The sequence below is a fragment of the Pipistrellus kuhlii genome, unplaced genomic scaffold, assembly GCF_014108245.1.
Source record: "Pipistrellus kuhlii isolate mPipKuh1 unplaced genomic scaffold, mPipKuh1.p scaffold_m20_p_1, whole genome shotgun sequence".
In the NCBI taxonomy this organism is placed as follows: domain Eukaryota; kingdom Metazoa; phylum Chordata; class Mammalia; order Chiroptera; family Vespertilionidae; genus Pipistrellus; species Pipistrellus kuhlii.
In genome coordinates this window covers 34,746,032-34,766,187 of record NW_023425404.1, presented here as the reverse complement: position 1 = coordinate 34,766,187, position 20,156 = coordinate 34,746,032, and the positions used below count along the sequence as shown (strand labels likewise).

General features: G+C 49.2%; 1 protein-coding gene across 3 annotated transcripts in view; it reads right to left on the bottom strand.

Annotated features, from left to right (window-relative positions):
* Window positions 1–18,819: 18,819 nt before the first annotated feature.
* Window positions 18,820–20,156, bottom strand: part of DAPK2 (death associated protein kinase 2) — a 112,051-nt gene continuing 110,714 nt past the window's right edge. For all 3 annotated transcript variants that reach the window (XM_045581710.1, XM_045581714.1, XM_036439462.2), the window contains one exon: window positions 18,820–19,497. Coding sequence is in view for 1 of the 3 variants with exons in the window: in XM_036439462.2 (XP_036295355.1) it covers window positions 19,417–19,497 (81 nt within the window). In the remaining 2 variants the exon portion in view is untranslated. The remainder of the gene's footprint in view (window positions 19,498–20,156) is intronic.

Sequence of the window (20,156 nt, the reverse complement as noted above, 5' to 3'; positions counted from 1 at the left end):
CCAGGAGGTCACAGTTTGATTCCCAGTCAGGGCACAGGCCCAGGTTGCAGGCTGGATTCCCCGAAGGGGATGTGCAGGAGGCAAACAATCAATGATTCTCTATCATCGTTGATATGTCTATCTCTCATTCTCCATCCCTTTCTGAAATCAATAAAAAAATGTTAATAATAATAATAAAGTATGCCATTTGATGGGTTTTAGTGTATTCAGGATATGTGTAATCATCACTATAGTCAATTTTACACCATTTTTGCCATCACCAAGAGAACTCTTGTACACTTTGGCAAACACGCCCCATCCCCCACCCCACTCCCATAGCCCTAAGCAATCCCTTTTCTGTCTCAGCAGATTTTCCTATTCTGGACATTGCATATACATGGAATCATACAGCATGTTGTCTTTTGTGTCTGGCTTTTTTCACTTGGCATCACACTTTCAAGATTCACCCAAGCCGTGGGAATCCCTTTTATGTATGTGAATGTGACTTCTTTCTCTGGCTTGGTTTTTTTGTTGTTGTTTTTTAATATATTTTATTGATTTTCCACAGAGAGGAAGGGAGAGGGATAGAGAGCTAGAAACGTCGATGAGAGAGAAACATCGACCAGCTGCCTCCTGCACACCCCCCACTGGGATGTGCCCTCAACCAATGTACATGCCCTTGACCAGAATCGAACCTGGGACCCTTCAGTCCACAGGCCAGCCTGACGCTCTATTCACTGAGCCAAACCGGTTTCAGCACTGGCTTGGCTTTAAATGCCTTCAGGCGAGGGCCACTTTTCCTGTTGCTTTTCTATCACCCCCACCCTCACCCCCCACCCAGTGACCGGGACAGTGCGAAGCACTCAAACACCCTTTGTTTTCCCCTCTGGGACTTTGGGAGGGAACTGCTCCTAGGGATTCCCTTCCATTGTCCTTTGTGAACCATGATAGCGAATGGGCAGGGGGACCGTTCAAACCAGCGCTGGATTTGCCGGGAATAGGGTCTTCAGCACCCAAGACACTAGTCACACTCTGGCCCACAACTTTTATTGGCTCATTGCTGACTACAGGATTGAAATCAAATTCTTTAAACTTTGCAGCAGGGAGGGAGCCCTACGCCCGTTGCTAGCTTTGTCTCCGGTAAAACTCACCCTTTCCCCTCCACAGGGGCTTCTCCCAGCTTCCTGAACAAGGAGCTTCAGGCCTTTGCTCAGGCTGTGCCTCTGCCTGGAATGCCCTTCCCTCTCTCTCCCTTAAGCCCAATACTGTGGCTTATTGAAAACCCACCAGGTGGGGAGGAAGCTAGGCTGAGCAGACAGTGTGAGGGCCTGGGTTTGATTCCTGACTCGGTCATTTAGTAGCCTCAACCTCGGACAAGTGTTAAACTTCTCTGGATTTCAGCTTCCTCATGTGTAAAGTGGGGCCACCAGGATCTCCCTCACGTGGGTTGCATTGAGTGTTGAAGCTGCATATGTGACATGCTCGAACAGGCAGGTATTCAGTACTTTCAATTCTTTCCCTGTTAGATATGAGCTCTTCTGAGGAAATATTTAAGCTGTCCTCGTTAAAAAACAAACATTTTTTTGCCAAGACCGGTTTGGCTCAATGGATAGAGCGTCGGCTTGGGGACTGAAGGGTCCCGGGTTCGATTCCGGTCAAGGGCATGTACCTTGGTTGCGGCCATATCCCCAGTAGGGGGTGTGCAAGCGGCAGCTGATCGATGACTCTTTCTCATCGATGTTTCTAACTCTCTATCTCTCTCCCTTCCTCTCTGTACAAAATCAATAAAAATATATAAAAACAAAACAAAACGTTTTTTAAATTGAATTATATGTGCATAGCCCTAGACAGTTTGGCTCATTGGATAGAGCGTCAGCCTGTGGAATGAAGGGTCCCTGGTTCGATTCTGGTCAAGGACACATGCCTGGGTTGCGGGCTTGATCCCCAGTTGGGGACGTGCAGGAGGCAGCCGATCAATGATTCTCTCTCATCATTGATGTTTTCTTTTCTTCATTCCTCTCTGATCAATAAAAATATATTATTTTAAAAAAGAAATATATGTGCTGAAACCCATTTGGCTCAGTGGATAGAGCATCGGTCTGCAGACTGAAAGGTCCCAGGTTCGATTCGGGTCAAGGGCATGTACATTGGTTGCAGGCACATCCCCATGAGGGGGTGTGCAGGGGGCAGCTGATCGATGTTGTGCTCTCATTGATGTTTCTAACTCTCTATCCCTTTCCCTTTCTCTCTGTGAAAAATCAATAAAATATATTTTTAAAAGAAATATATGTGCATACAAGTACACTAATCATAAGCATATAGTTAGATTAAATTTCAAAAACAGGCACACCTGTTTAACCAGCCCCAGAGCCTGCCCCCAAAGGCCCTTTGTGTTCCTGCTCCGACACCACAGAGGAGGGTAGCCAGTTTTGTATTTTATATACATGGGATCTTACACGTTACCTCACTTTTTGTTGGTGGTGTTGTTAATCTTCACCTGAGGATATTTTTTCCATTGATTTTTAGAGAGAATGGAAGGGAGAGGAAGAGACAGAGAAACATCGATGTGAGAGAGACACATCGATTGGTTGCCTCCCATGCTCCCCCGGGAATCGGGCGTGCAACCAAGGTATGTGCCCTTGACCAGAATTGAGCCAGAGACCCTATGCTCTAACTACTGAGCACCAGCTAAGGCCATTAGCCTCACTTTTAAGGAACCTCTCCCATCTCCCTCCGCCCATCGCACTGATGCTAAACCTCTGTTTGACACCATGTGTTCAGTGGGCTCCCGGAAGGCAGAAGCAGAGCCTGGTTTTCCTCAGTGCCCCTCACCGGACTCAGGTGCATGGAGAAGGCAAGGAGCCCAAGAAGGGATGAATTTTCCCGGGCACCAGTCCCAGGCTGAGAAAAACGCGTCTTATTCAGTGGAGAGGCGAGCTCACCTCACCAAGGCCACTGTGGTTTCTCAAAGCGTGCATCTCTCTTTTCCTTTCTCTTTTCCTCTCTTTTTGACCCCTCTCCTCTCCCCTGGGTCCAGGCCTCCTTGACCCTTTGCCAGCACCTCCTCTAAGGGCCAGGCCCTGGGCGGGAGGCCTGGGAAAGCTGCTCCCAGCAGCTCTTGTGAGAGATGGGGCTGGGCTGGGTGACCTATCTGAGCCCGGTTTGTCATGCGAGTGGGGGATAAGGCCTCCAGGCAGATGCGGGTCAGGTCCTGTCTGGGCTCAGGTCTTGTCATCCTGAAAGCCACAGGGCCTGGGGCAGGTCCCTGTAGGCCTTCCTCTGACCCTCCCTCTACTCCCATGAGACCCCAGGAGATATAAACCCTCCCGGGAGCCCCGTGCACATGCGCACATGCACAGAACCACAAACTACTGCCAACAGCAAAGACCTCCTAAGCCTGCTTAAAGCTCAAGAATGTTAACATTGTATTTATAGCTATCACATGTGTTTTACGTTTTGTTTTAGATTTGTTTCCTAAGTCTGTTTATCCAGTGCTTTTCTTCCTTCTGCCCTCCCTCCCTCTCTTTCTCTTTCTCAGAGAGAATGGTGGTTGGTCATTAGTCGAGTTATGTGTCTATGCCGGGCAAACGAGCCCCTTCTGTATTGCTTAGTGGGGAGAATGGGAGTGGGTCTGGCATTTTCTTAGTTCCTGCCCCTGCCCCAGCCTGGTCCTGGGGACATCACCTGGCCATGTGGCTGGATCTCATGGGTCTCATCATAGTTCACTGCCCTCCAGTTCATTCTAAGGTCAATTGTCCAGATTGTCCCCAGGGCCGACTGTGTAAAAAGGGGACTCCTGACAAGGCAGGCCTCCCGGACCAACATCGATAGCATATGAGCCCCTACGTGGGTATGTCTGTCTGAGAATATCGCCTCATCTGCAGCTGCTGCTAATGGCTATCTTCCTTCAGGGTTAAGCACTGTTCTCTCCTTACAGAACCTTGGGGCTGCCAAAACTGGTTTGACTCAGTGGGTAGATCGTTGGCCTGTGGACTGAAAGGTCCCAGGTTTGATTCCGGTCAAGGGCATGTACCTTGGTTGCAGGCACATTCCCCAATAGGGGGTGTGCAAGAGTGAGCTGATCAATGTTTCTCTTTCATCGATGTTTCTAGCTTTCTATCCCTCTCTCCTCATCTCTGTAAAAACTCAATAAAATATATCTTTTTTTTTAAAAAAAAAAAAAGAAGAAGAACCTTGGGGGCTAGTGAGAGTGCACCTCTCTCAAAGCGGGGAGCTTACTGCATTGCCTTTTCTTCAAAATGAGGAAAGAGGAGCCTGAGGAAGAACTTGAGTAGGATAAGCTCTGGAAAATGGGGAGAAGCACAGCAGGAGGGGCCTGGAGACAAACCAAGGTGGTGGTTCAATGTTCCCCCTACTCAGGGGCCTGCCTTGTTGACAGGTCTAGGGTTAGAGGCCGCTCTGGATGGCAGCACCTTGCTGCAGGAGCCTGTGAAATCCCCGGAAGGGGCTCTGAGTCTGAAAAGTGGTCTTACTGTAAACACACCACACACAGTTGTATTCACCGCCTCCCTATCATGGACACACCTCCTCAGTGCATCCCCACAACTCCCACCCCACCTTTTACCCCCCCTCCCCCATCATCTCCACCACACAGAACTCTAGAGCAAGGACCTTAAAAACCCAGCCATTTATAGACAAGAAGACTAAGGTAGAGAGAGGAGAGACCTGCCCAAGGTGCCTCATGGGTAATTGCCAAGCCAGAGCAGGAGTGGGAGCTCAGGTATCCACGTGGTTCAGGCAGCTGTGTGCAGAGGAGACATAATATCTCCTTTCCCCAGCTGTGTGACTTTGGGAAGGTTGCTTCACCTTGCTGAGCCTAGAGTCTTTGTTTGTGAAATGTTAGCACCCACGTCAATGGGCTTTTCTGAGGAATCATGTAGTATGGGCCTGTCTTCCTGGCAAGCTATAAAGATGGTGAGATAAGTGGGCAGTCAGAACTCTGCCCTTTCCCCTTCCTTTGAAAGTTCATCTGCCAAGTTACAGTGGGAAACATGTTGCAAATATTTTTCCCATTGTCCTTTAACATTTTTATGGTATTGTTTATTAGAAGTTTGTGATTAAAACATATCCCATTTTTTCCTCTAAGGTTTTGTGCTTTGGTGACTTGCCTAAGATTGTAGGGGAGGAACATTTTGTAAATGACAGATTCCCCAGACAAATCCCAGAAAAGGAAATATAAATAGATTTTAAAAACATGAGGAAAAATTCCAGCAATTATCTCAGAAAAAAAAAAAAGAAATGCTGAAATACCAGTTTTTACATTTTAAGATTGGCAGAAATCCTAAAGTTGGAAAACGCATTGTATTGGTGAAGCCGATGAGGAACAAGTACTCTCACACTTCCCTGGTTGGCATATATAAAGTGTACAACCCTAATCAAGGGCAATTTTGCTGTATTTGTGAAGATTAAAAATGCATATTGCACGTGTGAAATGACATTTGTACATTATAGCCTTGTTTATTACAGCAAAGGAAACACTGGGGAACTTGTCACATATGTTTCATCCATACATTGGACTACTGCATAGCTGTGATGAAGACTAGGAAGATCTTTATGAACTGAAATGGAAAAAAATCTCTATATTTTTATGGGAAATAAGGTTCAGAATAGTATCCTATATAATAAAAGGGTAATATGCAAATTGACCCTAACGGCAGAATGACAAGGAATGACCAGTCGCTATGACACACACTGACCACCAGGGAGCAGACACTCAACACAGGAACTGCCCCCATGGTGGTCAGTGCCCTCCTGCAGGGGAAGCTCTGCTCAGCCACAAGCCAGGCTGATGGCTGAGAACACAACAGAGGTGGTGCACATATGTGCAATCTCTAGAGGGTTAATATATATATATATATATATATATATATATATATATATATATATCACTAATATTAGTGAATATCTACTGGAAAGTGAAGGGAGAGATTCTTGGCTATAGAGCTTTTCATACCTTTAAAATTTTGAACCATGTGAATGATACTTCACTGATTCAGAAAAAATTAAAAAACACAACTTTTAAATGGAAAATATCTAGAATCTCAGACCCATCTGGGCCTATATATTTAAAATCCTCCCAGGAGAATCCTGGCCTGTCCTAGAAGATCCCTAAAAACCTGCTGAGCCTTAGATCCTGAAGTCAAGGTCCCATGGCCTGTGCTGCGCCATCTGGTGGCCATAGACAAGATTCCACACATCTTTCTGAAAAAAATCTGCGGGATACTCAGGAGACACAGAAAGGGAAGGGTGGTAACGTGGCACCATGCCCACAGGCTGGGTGGGGTGGCCACAGTGGCACACAGTTGACTTCCAGGACTGCTTGTCTGGGTCCTACTAGGAACGAGGCACAGCTCCTGGAGTTCCACAACTTCTGTATCCCAAGGAGCCACCTGCATGCTGTCAGTAAGAGGCATGGCTATTGCAGCACCACCATTTCCTAAGTGCAGTGTACTAGGTGCTTAGCTTAGCTTACACGCACTTTAAAAATTTTGTTTTTTAATCCTTACCCGAGGATATTTTTCCATTGATTTTTAGAGAGAGTGGAAGGGAGGGAAAGAGACAGAGAGAGAGAGAGACACATCAATTGATTGCCTCCCACACATGCCCTGATCAAGGTCAGGTATCCAGCCTGCAACATGAGGTACGTGCCCTTGATGGGACTCGAACCTGGGACCCTTCAGTTTGCAGACCGATGCTCTATCCACTAAGCCAAACCAACTAGGGCTTGATCCTCTATTTAATCCTCACAGCAACCCTGCAGGGAACATACTGTCATCCCCATTTTACAAGAGGGAAAACTAAGGCTCAGTTCCTTGCCAAAGTCACTCAGCCAAGAAGGTGCCAGAATATGGATTCAAATCTCCTGGAGGCCTGGCCTGACTTCAAACCCAGCATTTGCACACCTGAGGCCAGCACCTCCTGCTGGGTTTGAAGCTGCTTTTCCGGGAAGGGAGTGGACATGGGCGGGGCCGCAAGTTTTGGAGGCTACAGCAGGCCTGGCGACTGGGTCAGGATGGGTGTGTGTTGGGAATGGGAGCCTCATTGGAACTCCAGAAAATTGGCTCATGAGCCAACCCTGAACTAGTGGAAGATGTCCCAGTGGCAGAACAGATAAAAAGCAGGGTCACCAGGAAAGGGGGAGAGAGTGAGAGACATTAGGCCCCTCCCAACATGTTCCCCTTCTCCGGGCAGAGACCTGGGCTCCCCACTATCAGTTTGGAGGAAGCTTACTCCACCCTAAGGCCTCAACAAATCACCTAATCCATCGCAGTCCCCATTATTAGTCCATGGACTGGCATGTGGACCAGTAAGCACAATGAGAAGTGCCTTGGAGTCTTCAGAAAGAAGCCGCCTCACTTTTCTGAGAAAGCTTCCATGGGCAACCCTGTTGAGTCCAGAGTAGTGGGGTAACAGACACCACAGTAATCTCCTGACTCCTGGCCCAGGGGAGCCAGCCAGGCGCCCCGGCCAGGGCACCAGGCATGTTCAGCTTCCAGCAGCATCAGCGGGGCCTGAGAGGTGACAGCCATATTGTGTTTCATGTGGCGTGGAGCAGGCCGGCGCCATGGCCATGGGGAGACAACCTCGTGCCCTTGCCACTGACCTGGGCCCCATCTCCCTTTCTGCTGGTCTCCCAAGCCAGACCAGAGCAGAAGCATGTGGGAGAGGCTCCTGCCAGACCCAGCGGGCACCAGGAACCAGTGGCATGGGGGACTAGCAATTGTAGCTGCCACCAAAGTGCTTGAGAATGGGCTTTGGGCCCCTCGGCACCCCCGCCCTCCGCTCATTCCCTCCGTAAACATCCTGAGCAGTGCTTCTCTCTGAGGCCACGTAGGGAGTAAGGTGACCTTCCATTCTGGTTTTAGCAGTAAAAGTCCCCTGTCCCATGAAACCCCTCAGTCTTGAGCAAGCTGGGCCATTTGGGGCCATCTCTCCTACCGTTTCCAGCTGTGACTCCTTTTTGAAGATGCAGAAACTGAGGCTCAGGAAAGGCAAGCTCCTGGCCCAGATTCATGAAGCTAGAAGGTGGGGGGCTGGCTCATATCTGTCTTTCTGCCCCTCTCAGGTCAGGCCCGCTGCCCGCTCATTCAGTGCTGTTAATGGCCCCTAACTGCGCCTCCTCCTCCAGACTGCCCCTCCTCACCTCTCTCTCCCTCAGCTCCGGAGGATATTTGTCTAAAGCAGCGCATCAGGATCACCTGGAGGGCCTGTTAAAGCAGTTCTTTAGGTCCCAACCCCAGAGTTTCTGATTGGGCAGGTCTGGGTGGGGCCTGAGAACCAGCACTTCTAACAAGGTCTCAAGTACTGAAGTACTGATGCTGCTGACTGGGGACCATGCTTTGAGAATCACTGATGTGAATCACAGCTCTGATAAAGTCTCCCATGGCTCACAGTAAAGGCCCTGGACTGACTTTAAGACCCACTGTGATCCAGCCCCCATTACCCCCAAGCTCTCCTCCACACCAAGCCCCCATCCTGCCAGACTGCTCCACATCCTCAGGAGATGCTCCGCTCCTCCTGCCTCTGTGTCTTTGCTCGATACCATTCCTGGCCTGGACTTCACAGTCCCCTCCACATACAAAAATACCCCCCCCCCCTTTTTTTTAATCCTCACCAGAGGATTTTTTTTTTCCATTTCTTTTTAAATTTTTTTTATTATTATTAATTTCAGGGAGGAAGGGAGAGAGAGAGAGGATTGATCCTGCAACCCAGGCATATGCCCAGATTGGGAATTGAACCGAGACATCCTGGTTCATAGGTCAATGCTCAACCACTGAGCCACATCAGCTGGGTTCTATTGCTTTTCAGAGAGAGTGGAAAGAAGAGGGGGAGAGAGAGGAACGTCTACATGCGAGAGACACATCAACTAGTTGCCTCCCCCACATGCCCTGACCAGCGGTGGAGAATGAACTGCAACCCAGGTATGTGCTCTTGATGGGGAATTGAATCTGTGACCCTTTGGTGAGCTGATGCTCTAACCACCTAGCAACACTGGCCAGGGCAAAATTCCCTTATTTTTTAAGCCCACTCCAAATGCCACCTCCTCTGGATGTCTGTCTGGGACTCCAGTGATCAGAAAGAGCAAAGAACTTCCCTCTGTTCACAGCTTAGCCCCTATTTTATCCTGCCTCATGTGGAGGCTGTTCTTGTCATTGGTCTGTAGATTTATTGAAGACAAGGATTGTCTCTTTCATCTTTGTCTACATATTTATTAAATGGATATGACTCCAGAAGATAAAACCAGGACAACAGATAATTCTTTGGAAATGCAAATTTGAACTCAATCTGAGAAAGAACTTGTAACAATGTGAACAGTTGACACCAGCTCCTGCCAGGAGATCATAAGCTCCCTGTCACCTCGGCATCTTTAGTAGGATTGGATGAAAATCTAAAAAGTCACCAAAGTCCCTAGTTAGGAGAACCTGAACTCCACCAACCCACTCCACTGTGCATTCCAGACCTACCAGGCCCTATGGGCTGGCTGGACCTTACAGAGGCAAGTGATGGCAGGCAAGCATGAGTGTTTGTCAGTGGCATTCACTGAGCAAGTAAGGGCCACCTCCTCTAGGCCTGCCCACCACCCCACTCTGATTCCCACCTTCTCAGAAGGACCCATCACTCTTTGATCCACCTACAGCCCTTCCTGCATTTCACTCGCACCCGTGCTTCCAGCCTCACCGACTAGCCACTAGGGGAGGCAGCTTATCTATGTGTCGGCAGAGGTTTACCCCCAGGCTGAGTTCCTCGGGAACAGTGTCTATCTGGCACTATCCCGGACACATGTCATCGCACAGAAGGTGTGTGTTTTCTCCCCATGCCCCATGTAAGCCCTCTCCTCATCCCTGGTCCCCTCCAGGTGCACACCAGCGGGCAAATGCTCTCTTGTCCTTCCCCATCTGTTCTTTGGAAAGAACTCATGAAGCTTGTGACTAAGGCTTCTTGCCCTGCTATCCCTGGGGAAAATTTTACTGTTTAAATTAGACAAGTTTGAAACACTCACTTGATTGCACTGTGGCTACATATACTATTACAGTACTTTTGAAAAATGTATGTTTTATTGATTTTAGAGAGAGAGGAAGTGAGAGAGGGAGAGAGAGAGAGAGAAGCATCACTGTGAGAGAGAAACGTCAGTCAGTTGCCTACTGCATGCCCCTCAGTGGGGATTGTTCCCACAACCAGGTCGTGTACCCTGACCAAGAATCAAACCCGTGACCTTTTGGTGTAGGGGACAATGCCCAGCCAACTGAGCCACAACAGCCGGGGCTGCAGTACTTTTTATTTGTGGCATGGTTGGTTTGGAGAGGGAAGAGAAGGGTTTTCCAGAGTCTGGACTCATAGCTAAGTGGGGCCTTCCAGGGTCGATACTGATAGTAAGAGTTTGGGGAGGTCTGTACTTTGTAATTCACGACAACCCACCCTGGTTTCCTCCCCCATCAGAAAGTGTCCATTCTTCAGTTTCGAAGCCGGCAGCTCGGTTATTGGAACAGCCTGAGAAAGCCATGACCCGGAAAACCCAGCTGGGGAACACCCCGGTCCCAGGTCACCTTCTACTAACCTCTAGGTCTCATGAGCATTCTCATTTCTGTTTCTTCCTGGGCCTGGCTGAGGTTATGACCTTCTAAAAGAATGCAGGGTCAGCCAACTCTGTCCAAAATTTCCTCTGTGTGTGTGTGTGTGTGTGTGTGTGAGAGAGAGAAAGGAGATATGTCCAACTATGAACACAGAGTCCACATCCTTATGATTCAGCAAACACCCCGTCCCCTGCAATGTCAGCTAGACCAGCCTTAGAAGTCTGACAGCATCAGAACAGATGCTGCAATGCCTGGCCCAGGGGCACTTTCCCTTTGAATCTCTTTAGACAATACCTAGGCACCCAGATACATCCACACAGAGACAGATGCACACACCCAGACACAGTCAGATGCATAAACATAGAAACATAGACACACAGAGAAAACTCAGACACATCTGGTGATACACAGATGCAAGCTACACACACACACACACACACACACACACACACACACACACACACACATCTAAATATACCCACAGAGAGACAGACATACACACACAGATACCTAGGAACACCTGGAAACACACACACTTCCAAAGAACTCAACCAGAGTTAGATCTGTCTGACCTTGAACATCTCTTTCAACCCCAACAAATGGCTGCTGGCCCTCTAGCAGGGCCCTCTGGGTCTCTGACCTGGAACTAGGGTCACAATGGCTAGAGGGGAAAGTGGTAGAACTACTAATTCATCACACTACTAATTCAACACACACACCCCACTACCCACCACCAAAGTTTCACTCTTTCATCTGTTTTATAGCTTTCTAAAGTCCAGCCATGGGAAGGCCTAAGGACAAGCAATCAGGATACTAACCCATACCCTCTTTCCCCTTCTCTTATCAGAAGCTTACCCATCCTTTAAAGCCAGACAAAAGTCTGATGCACAGCACACCTTCAAGACCAATGCATACTGAACTGAGTATGTCCCTGAGGGGTGGGCATGCCAAGAGAGGATGGCTACCCAGTGCCTGGTTCTGAGAGCCCTGTTTTGGCTTCTCGCCAGTCTGAGGTCCTACAGCTGTCCTTGCCATTTTCTTTTTCATTTTTTTCTTTTTTTAAAATCAATCTTTATTGTTCATATTATTACAAAGGTTCCTCATTTCTTCCCCCCTCCACCAGGTTCCCACCCCACCTTCCCCCCCCTTCCCCTCCCCCATTGTCCTCATCCATAGGTGCACAGTTTATGTTCAGTCTCTTCCTCCCTCCCTTTCCCCGATAGTAAATCCCTTTTCAGATAGTAAATCAGTTACTTAGCATTTTCTCATATCAATAATACCACCACATGCCCAAAGATACACTTCACACAAAAAACATTTCCAAATAGGTCAACCAACCTCATCCAGGCCCCGCACAAGGCACTCACAGATCAACACCCCAGTGCTATACTAACTCAACACATCCAGATCTAAGCCTTCATCACTTGATTCAGCAGACCCTCAAGTTCCCGCAAAAGTTTCCAGCCATGTCTGAGAGGCAGCCTTGGGGCAGGGGCAGGTGAGGAGCAAGCTGTTCCGGGCCTGGCTGCTCCGGGCCTGGCCTCTGTTGCTCTGGTCCGTTCCACAACCAGCTGCTCCGGGTCTGGCCACTGCCTCTCCCGGCCTGGCCACTCCCAGCCTGGCAGCTGCTGCTCCGGGCCTGGCTGCACCTGACCCGGCTGCTCTGGGCCCAGCTTCTCCAGGCCTGGCCACTCCAGGTCTGGGTGTTCCTGGACTGGCCACCCTGGGCTTGGCCGCCTCCGCCTCAGGCCTGGCTGCCACTGCTCCAGGTCTGGCTGCTCCAGGCCTGGCTGTTGCTGCTCTGGTTCTGGCTGCTGCCGCTCTGGGGCCTGGCTGTTGCTGCTCCAGTCCCAGCTGCCACTGCCTTGTGCCTGGCCACTCTAGGCCTGGCTGCCCCCGTTCCAACATTCTGTCCTTTATTTATTTATTTATTTATTTATTTATTTATTTTTATTTTAAAAACGCATTTATGTTGCAATGTTGGCTGGTGAGTTGAGTTCTGACTTAGTCTTTGATTTTTCAAGATCTTCTTTGTATTCTTTCTTAAGTAATTTTACTATCTTTTGCTCTGCTTTGATTTCTTCACATTGAGAACTTCTTCGGTTTCTTCCTCCTTGTCCTGGAAGCTCAGCAGGTTGGCCTGTGGCACCCCTTTGTTCTCTGCGGGCTCCTGCGCTGCTTCAGCCTGTTGCCGGGGTCGGCACCGCCGCCCAGGAAGCAGTCCCCGGCCTCGGCTCCATTGCCCTTGCTCAGCGGTCGAAGGCTCGGGGGCACCCCCCCTGGGGGCCCCATTGCCCGGTTCCTTGCTGGAGCCTGGCTGGCCGGTGTCCGGCAGGGGCTCCTGCTCCTTGTCACCTTCCTCCAGTCTGGAGCTTTTTTCCTCCTTCCCGCTAGGGGAGTCTAGCATCAAAGTCAACAGACTGTCCTCTGCGCGCAATGTGCGCGACTCCGGGGGCTCTGCTTTTCGCCGCTCCCCCAGGACTCCACCTCACAGCCCCGTCTCCTTCTGCTTGAGGCTGGGTCCCCAGGGATTGGCCTAGAGCTGGAGTTCAGGGCAGTCGGGAGTGGGGCTCAGCAACGCCGGAAATTTTGTTTCTTCCCGCCAGGGCAATACAGCATCAGAGTCACATTCTGTCCTCTGCGAGCAATGTGTACAACTCCGGGGGGCCCTGCTTTTTGCTGCTCCCCTGGGATTCTGCCTCACAGCCCCGTCTCCCCCTGCCGGAGCCTGGGTCCCCAGGGTCTGGCCCATAACTGGGGCTCAGCGCTGCCAGTTCGGGGGTTCAGCCCAGGCGGGGGGTTTTATTTCCTTCCTGCTATGGAACGCCAGGCAGCACCCAGCCCTCTCCTCCTCTCTGGCTGCGACCTCTCTGTGTGTGTGTGCGCGCGCACGTGAGGGCGCGCAACATGTCTCCATACCTTAGGCTTTTTTCAGCTCCTCTGATTTTCCTTCTGGTTTTCTCTTTCCTTCTTGTTGTAGAATTTTCAGTCAGTCGACTACCTGTAGCTCTGGGCAATGTCCACTCTACATTTTAGTTGTATTCCATTGAAATTGTTGTGTGCTGCTGCGGTTAGGTGTCTACCTGAGCAGCCATCTTGGATCCTCTCAATAAAATCTGTCCTCGCCATTTTCAAACAACCAAGGAAAGAGAACTCATTCAGAGCACCTTCACACACTGTACAAAAAGTAGCAAACAGAGAGTCCTGGTCCAGCTCTCTTAGAGCTTACAGCCCATCAGAGGAGACAAACACCAAAAACTCAAGTAATTCTTAAAGTAAGTATTCATTAAGGGCTAAATTGGGTCTTCCCACCCTCCCCAAAATTCATATGTTGAAGTCCTAACCTCACCCACCTTAGTCACCATTAAGTAGATGATTAAGTTAACGAGGTCATGAGTGTGGGCCCTAATCCAGTATTACTGTAGTCCTTATAAAAAGGAGAAATTTGAATACACAAAGAGACACCAGGGACACATGTGCCTGAAGGAAAAACCATATGAAGAGGCAGCAAGAGAGTGGCTATAAGCAAAGGAGAGAGGCCTCGGAGGAAACCAACCTACTGGCACCTTGATCTTGAACTTCCAGCCTCCAGAACTGTGAGAAAATAAAGTTCTGTTGTTTAAGCCACACAGCCTGTGGTATTTTGTTATGGCAGTTCTAGCAAACTAATATAGCATCAAAAACAACGAAACAGGAAAACAGGATGGGGGGCAGATAGTCTGACTCCTGCATCTGCTTTGTGAAAGAGCTGTCACACCCCTTGAGGTGTTCTACACAGGGCCTGAATGAAAGGGCCAAGCAGAAGTAAGCAGCCCTCTCAGCAACCCGACCCATCAGGACTCTGTCTGCCTCTGCCTCCCCAGCAGGCCCCATCCAGCAGCTGTGGGGGAAGAAAGCCCCTCCTGCCTTCATCTGTGTGTAATAGGCCAGCGCCAGCATCTGCAGGGAATCGGGCATCACGCAGGTGTGCTGGAGCGGGACAGGTGAGCAAGAGGTGCGCCTGGGCCCAGGAGCCCTCCACACAGAGTCTGGGCCACCAGTGTTGACTCACACCAACTTTTTTTTAGACTAGGAACTGAGAATGCGAATTTTATTCAATAAATAAAGTCATTACGAAAATATGTGCTTCAGCCATATATTATGATTTGCTAATGGGCAGAGGAGGAGTGAAAGAACTAGAGGGAAAGAAGAAAAAACAAGAAGAGAGAGACTATTAACGGGAGGACACCTACTGTGTTCCTGCTTTTTGAAATGTCAGTTAAGCATTGTTTACAGATCTTCAACTGCTCCAATCCCTAAGCCTGTTCCGGTTTGCTTACAATGAGATCCTTTCAGTAGACCACCAAGGAAGACATTCTTTGGGGGATGGGAGCAGCAATGGTGAACAGAACAATGTTAGGATGACATCAAGCTGGGAAGCAAATGGAAAGAAAGTTCTATAATCTGTGCCAGGTAAAATTCCTTGTGAAATCCCAGTCCTCAATGCAGCTCTTTTCACATGTACCTATTTTGTAGAGCACAGTGCATAATTTTTAAAAATATATTTTTATTGATTTTTTACAGAGAGGAGGGGAGAGAGGGTTAGTTAGAAACATCAATGAGTGAGAAACATCTATCAGCTGCCTCCTGCACACCTCTTACTGGGGATGTGCCCACAACCAACATGCCCTTGTTCGGAATCAAACCTGGGACCTCTCAGTCCGCAGGCTGACGCTCTATCCACTGAGCCAAACCGGCTAGGGCAAAGCACTTAATTTTTATTTTATCTTTTTTAGAGATTTTGTGGTTCACCCCTTACTGTATGGCTTTCATTTGCTTCCAAAATAGGGTTTTCAGCAAATAAGTATGTGAGTGGAAAAGGCAAATGCCATCTAAGATCTGGAGTCAGGATAGTCAGTGAAATTGACATTAAAACGAAGTGCATTAAAATATTTATATGCGCATTTGTGAAATATTAATGCAGCATCCTGGAAACACACAGGCAAACACTCTTGGGCAGGACACCCTCGGACCTCTTTAGAGACTTGCCTTTTAACCAGACACAGCTTTCGTCACTGGGAATGTTCCATATGCCTCAGAGCACACTGTGCAGCTGGAAGTGTCAGCTGGCAAAATGTCCTCTTCAGAGTCAACTCAACACACTGCTCCCCTGGGCCAGCTGCCGCACCCCTCTTCACACCTGGAGGGTACCAACCATCTGCCAGTGGCGAGGTCACGAGGACTGAGCCCTGAATGGGAGTGGGCACCTGGCTCTGGCTGCTGGACTTCCCAGGCATCCTTGGAGATGTGCATCCTCAAAGGTCTCCCTCTGCCCACGGCTTGGCCCTCTGCTTCCTAAGAGATTCTGGAAAACCCAGCTAATGCTGGGCTGAGGGGACTTGGTCAATAGGACTTTAAATAACCTGGATGAGAGGAGGGAGAGGAAGAGCAGTCTGTGGGCAGGACGGAGTCAGGATGCCCAGGACTTACAGAATGTGGACTCCTTTGGGTGGGGGGGGGGGGGGGGGGCATTCCTGTTCATTATCCTCACTCCACATCTAGAACAGTGTCAGGCACATGCTGGTTCACTGACCGACTCGCAGCCCATGGTATTGTCTGCTGAGGTGCCCCTACCCGGGGGCAGTGTCCTTTACTGTGAGAAGACGGACAACAGCAAGTGTGGCCATTTCTCTCTTTCCCAGGAATGAAGGATGAGGCAGGGAGCAGTAAGGGATAGATGAGAACTTGTTTAAAATGAGGCAAAGGGAATGCTCCATTCATTTCCACAGTGTATCACGCTGAAGCAAGGAGCATAGAATCAGGAGTCAGGAAGTCTGGGCTTTCATCAGATGTTTTCAAAAATGCGCTGTGCCATAGACCTAGTCGCTTCCTCTATCTAGTCTTCAGCTTCCTCTTCAGTAAAATGGGTCAAGATCATTCGGGGGTCTGATGTGGTGGGGGCCAAACATGGCAGGGATCTCCCTTTCTGCGTCCCACACGAAAAAAGAGAGAGGAACGAACGGGTTCTAAGTGGAGGCGGCCAGGGATTGAGAAATAAGAGAAATAAAGAGAGAAGACACAGAGATAGATTTAAAGCTGGGAGCTGGGTGGACCGCCATCCTGTCTGCTGGAGAGGCAGGAAGATGATGAAGATGACCTCTCCCAGCACATTTGTTTTATACCCCCAATACCAGAAAGTAACACTACTTATTTGCATTCTTAAGTAGGCCTTAGCATGCCTGGATTTACATATCTAGTCCCGCCCCTGCCAACACCTGGGCTGATATGAAGGCCAAGCTGACATGTTCGCCATCTTGAAGAAACATGTTCCCAGGGTGTGGCTCTGCCTATGCCTTGAGTTCAGGCAGATAATAATTAAGGAAAATTGCCCATGTGCCTTCCCAGGCGACCCTCTACAAAGATCTAAAAGGCTAACCCCATGGTCATGATTAAAAACTCAGACTGAGTTTGTCAAAGCCATTCACTCTCGCCTTCCTAGCAGGAGGGCAGTGCCTACCCTCCACCACACTTGACTTCCTAAGAGCACCCGTAAGCTCCCATTCGAGAGCATTCCACTGGTGACATGTGACCAGCCACAGCCAAGAGCCCCTCACTGGCCCCGGGGCCCTGAACACAGTTCTCAGCCTCGGCTGAGAGGCTGCAGTGAGGCCCAGGGCTGGCTTTGCCTGAGAACTACAAGTCAATGCACAGCTTTCTGCCACAGCCTGCAGGCCCACTCCATTTCAGCCTACAAGCTTTTCCAGAACTGGATGGCCCTTCTGTTCCTGTGGGCTCTTTTGCTCAGAATCCATCTACTTGGATGAAGGCAGCTTGATCCACTCTCTCACATGAGGGCCTTAAAACTTGCTATGAACAAAGGGAAAGGCTGCCTCAAACCATTTTCACTTTTTCCTTTCTCCTTCCTGGCTCACTTTCCCCCTCTCCTTCCAAAATTTTCCCTTTCTTTCCACCTCTTCACAGGTTCTCTCTCTGTCTCAGGGCCTCACCCTGACCTTTTTGATTTCTGGTGTCCAAGGGTCTTCTGTTGGGTTTATGGAAAACATGGCCAAGATATCCATGTCCATTAAGGTTCCTTTACCATATTTACTCCATGGTCCAAGTAATCTGGACCCTCTCCTTTCTCTTCCCTCTCCTTTCTCCCTGTGGGTCCTTCTTTATCCTTCTCCACCCACATCTTCATTTATTTATTTAAAACATATTTTTATTGATTTCAGAGAGGAAAGGAGAGGAAGATAGAAACATCAATGGTAAGAGAGAATTATTGATTGGCTGCCTCCTACATGTCCCCCACTGGGGATCTAGCCCTCAACCTGGCTATGTGCTCTGACTAAGAATCGAACTGTGACCTCCTGGTTCATATTTCAATGCTCAACTACTGAGCTATGCTGGCTGGGCTCCATCCACATCTTTAAAAAGTCCCCTGCAGCCAAAACCGGTTTGGCTCAATGGATAGTGTTGGGCTGTGGACTGAAAGGTTCTGGGTTTGATTCCTGTCAAGGGCACATACCTTGGTTGCGGGCACATCCCCGGTGGGGGTGTGCAAGAGGCAGCTGGTCGATGTTTCTCTCTCATCGACGTTTCTAGCTCTCTATCCCTCTCAATTCCTCTCTGTGTAAAATCAATTAAAAAATAAATAACAATTTTTAAAAAGTCCCCTGCCATAATTGGCAGGTGCATTTGTTTTTTGGGGGCTGTTTTAATAAATACCACAGATTGGTGGCTTATACACTGGAAATGTATTCCTCACTGTTCTGAGGCCAGAAGTCTCAGATGGAGGTCTTGACAGGCTTGTTTTTTTCTGAGGCCTCTCTCCTTGGCTTGTTGATGGCTGCCTTTTCCCTGTGTCTTCACATGGTCTCTCTTCTGTGTCCTAATCTCCTCCTCTTATAAAGACACCAGTCATATTGGAATTAGGGCCCACTGGCCTCATTTTAACTTGCTGACTTCTTTAAAGACCCTATGGCCAAATATTGTCATATTCTGTGGTACAGGGGTCCCAAGACACAGCTCAGCCCACACCATCAGGGGTGATGGCGATAGTAGTAGAGACAGTACAGCCATTAGATGCCATATCTGATTTAGGGGAGGATATAAAAGATGCGTGCCTTATAGTTCAGTGGGGGTGGTTTTGTATGACCTTCTGAGACACTGTCCACTCAGCTCACCCTAACCCTGGGTGCTCCCCCAGAGTCACAGGCACCTGAGCTAAAGAAAATCAGATGGAGAGAGACCTGAAAGAAGCCAACTATCAGATAAACCAGAAGTTTAATAAAAATGAAAAAAAAAAAAGTTACAATACAGTGGGCTGGCAATGGGCTGCTTTAGAAGGTCTGATACATTGGTCGACGTGATGTGCTGACTCCATGTGGGTTCCAGGAGGTCACAGGATTGGTCCCTCATGACAAAGATTCACTTTGGCTTGTCCTCATGGGGGAGGCCTCTGTCCTCCTGGTGTCATGTTTGACCAGGCTGGTTCTGGACTCCCTCATCCTGTGAGGAAAACTGCCTGAATCTGACCTTCACCACTGATGACAATGTTCATTTACATCCTTTTCTTAAGTCCATGCCTGCACCCCAGCTTCTGAGGTTGCCAGATGGATACGAGCCCATTTTATGGAGAATAAGTGCTTCGGGGATGCTGGCACCTCCTCCGTGGGAAAAGCCACAGCTCCCGGGGTCTCCTGGATCCCCTGCAAACTCCTCTGAACCCTGTAGGCCCATCTCTCTTGCAACACGTTCAGAAATGCAGAATGCCTGGGTGCTGGTAACAAACGGGACCAAGAGTCTGCGCAGAAGGGGCCCCGCTGGGCCTGGGCTCCCTGGCGGCCACGGAGAGCCCGGTCAGTTAGGAGGTACTGCTCCTCCTCCGGGGGAGGAGGGCTTTCCTCTTGGCGATGTCCTCCTCTGTGTCACTCTCACAATTCCTCTGGAGGAAAAAAGAGGCAAGAGGGTCATGAGATGTCAGGATTGGGGTTGTGCCACGCAACCTGGCCTGGTACACCTGGGCCAGGGGGCTGCAAGCCAGAGAGGTGGATGTTGAGAGGAAGGCTGTTGTTCTGTTCAGAGACTGGGCACGGGGCGGATAGGGCGGAGAAGGACCTGAAGTGAGGCCAGATCAAACGCCAGGAGGAAGGAAAACAGGTACCCTCGTGTCTAGGGGGGAAACAGGTGCCGGGAGAAGCCAAATTACAACAATAATGAAAATTGTATCTGGTGGCTGCCACATGACCAAGCCCACTTGGATACATGGTCTGTGGTCTGATAGGCCTCCTGAGCTCAGACTAGAGAAAAGTGGGGAGCTGGGAGCCACCGGGACCGCCCCCCTCCAATCCCTGACAGTGACCGCTCTATCCCTCCTTCCTCCATTGGCTTAGGATGCACCTTGAGCGAGCCTTGCCATGCGGTTTTTCCAGGGAAATAGCTTTTGTGCTCCATTTTTATGAGAGAGGAAAAATTCAAGTTCATTCCATGGCTAAACCAAAGCTGAGGCCCTGGAGGTCACAGTGTCTTTTTCATTCAGGCCCCACTGATCTACTGAATTATTAAAGTTACTAAAAAAGTACTAATTCAGAAAGACTTAAGCAA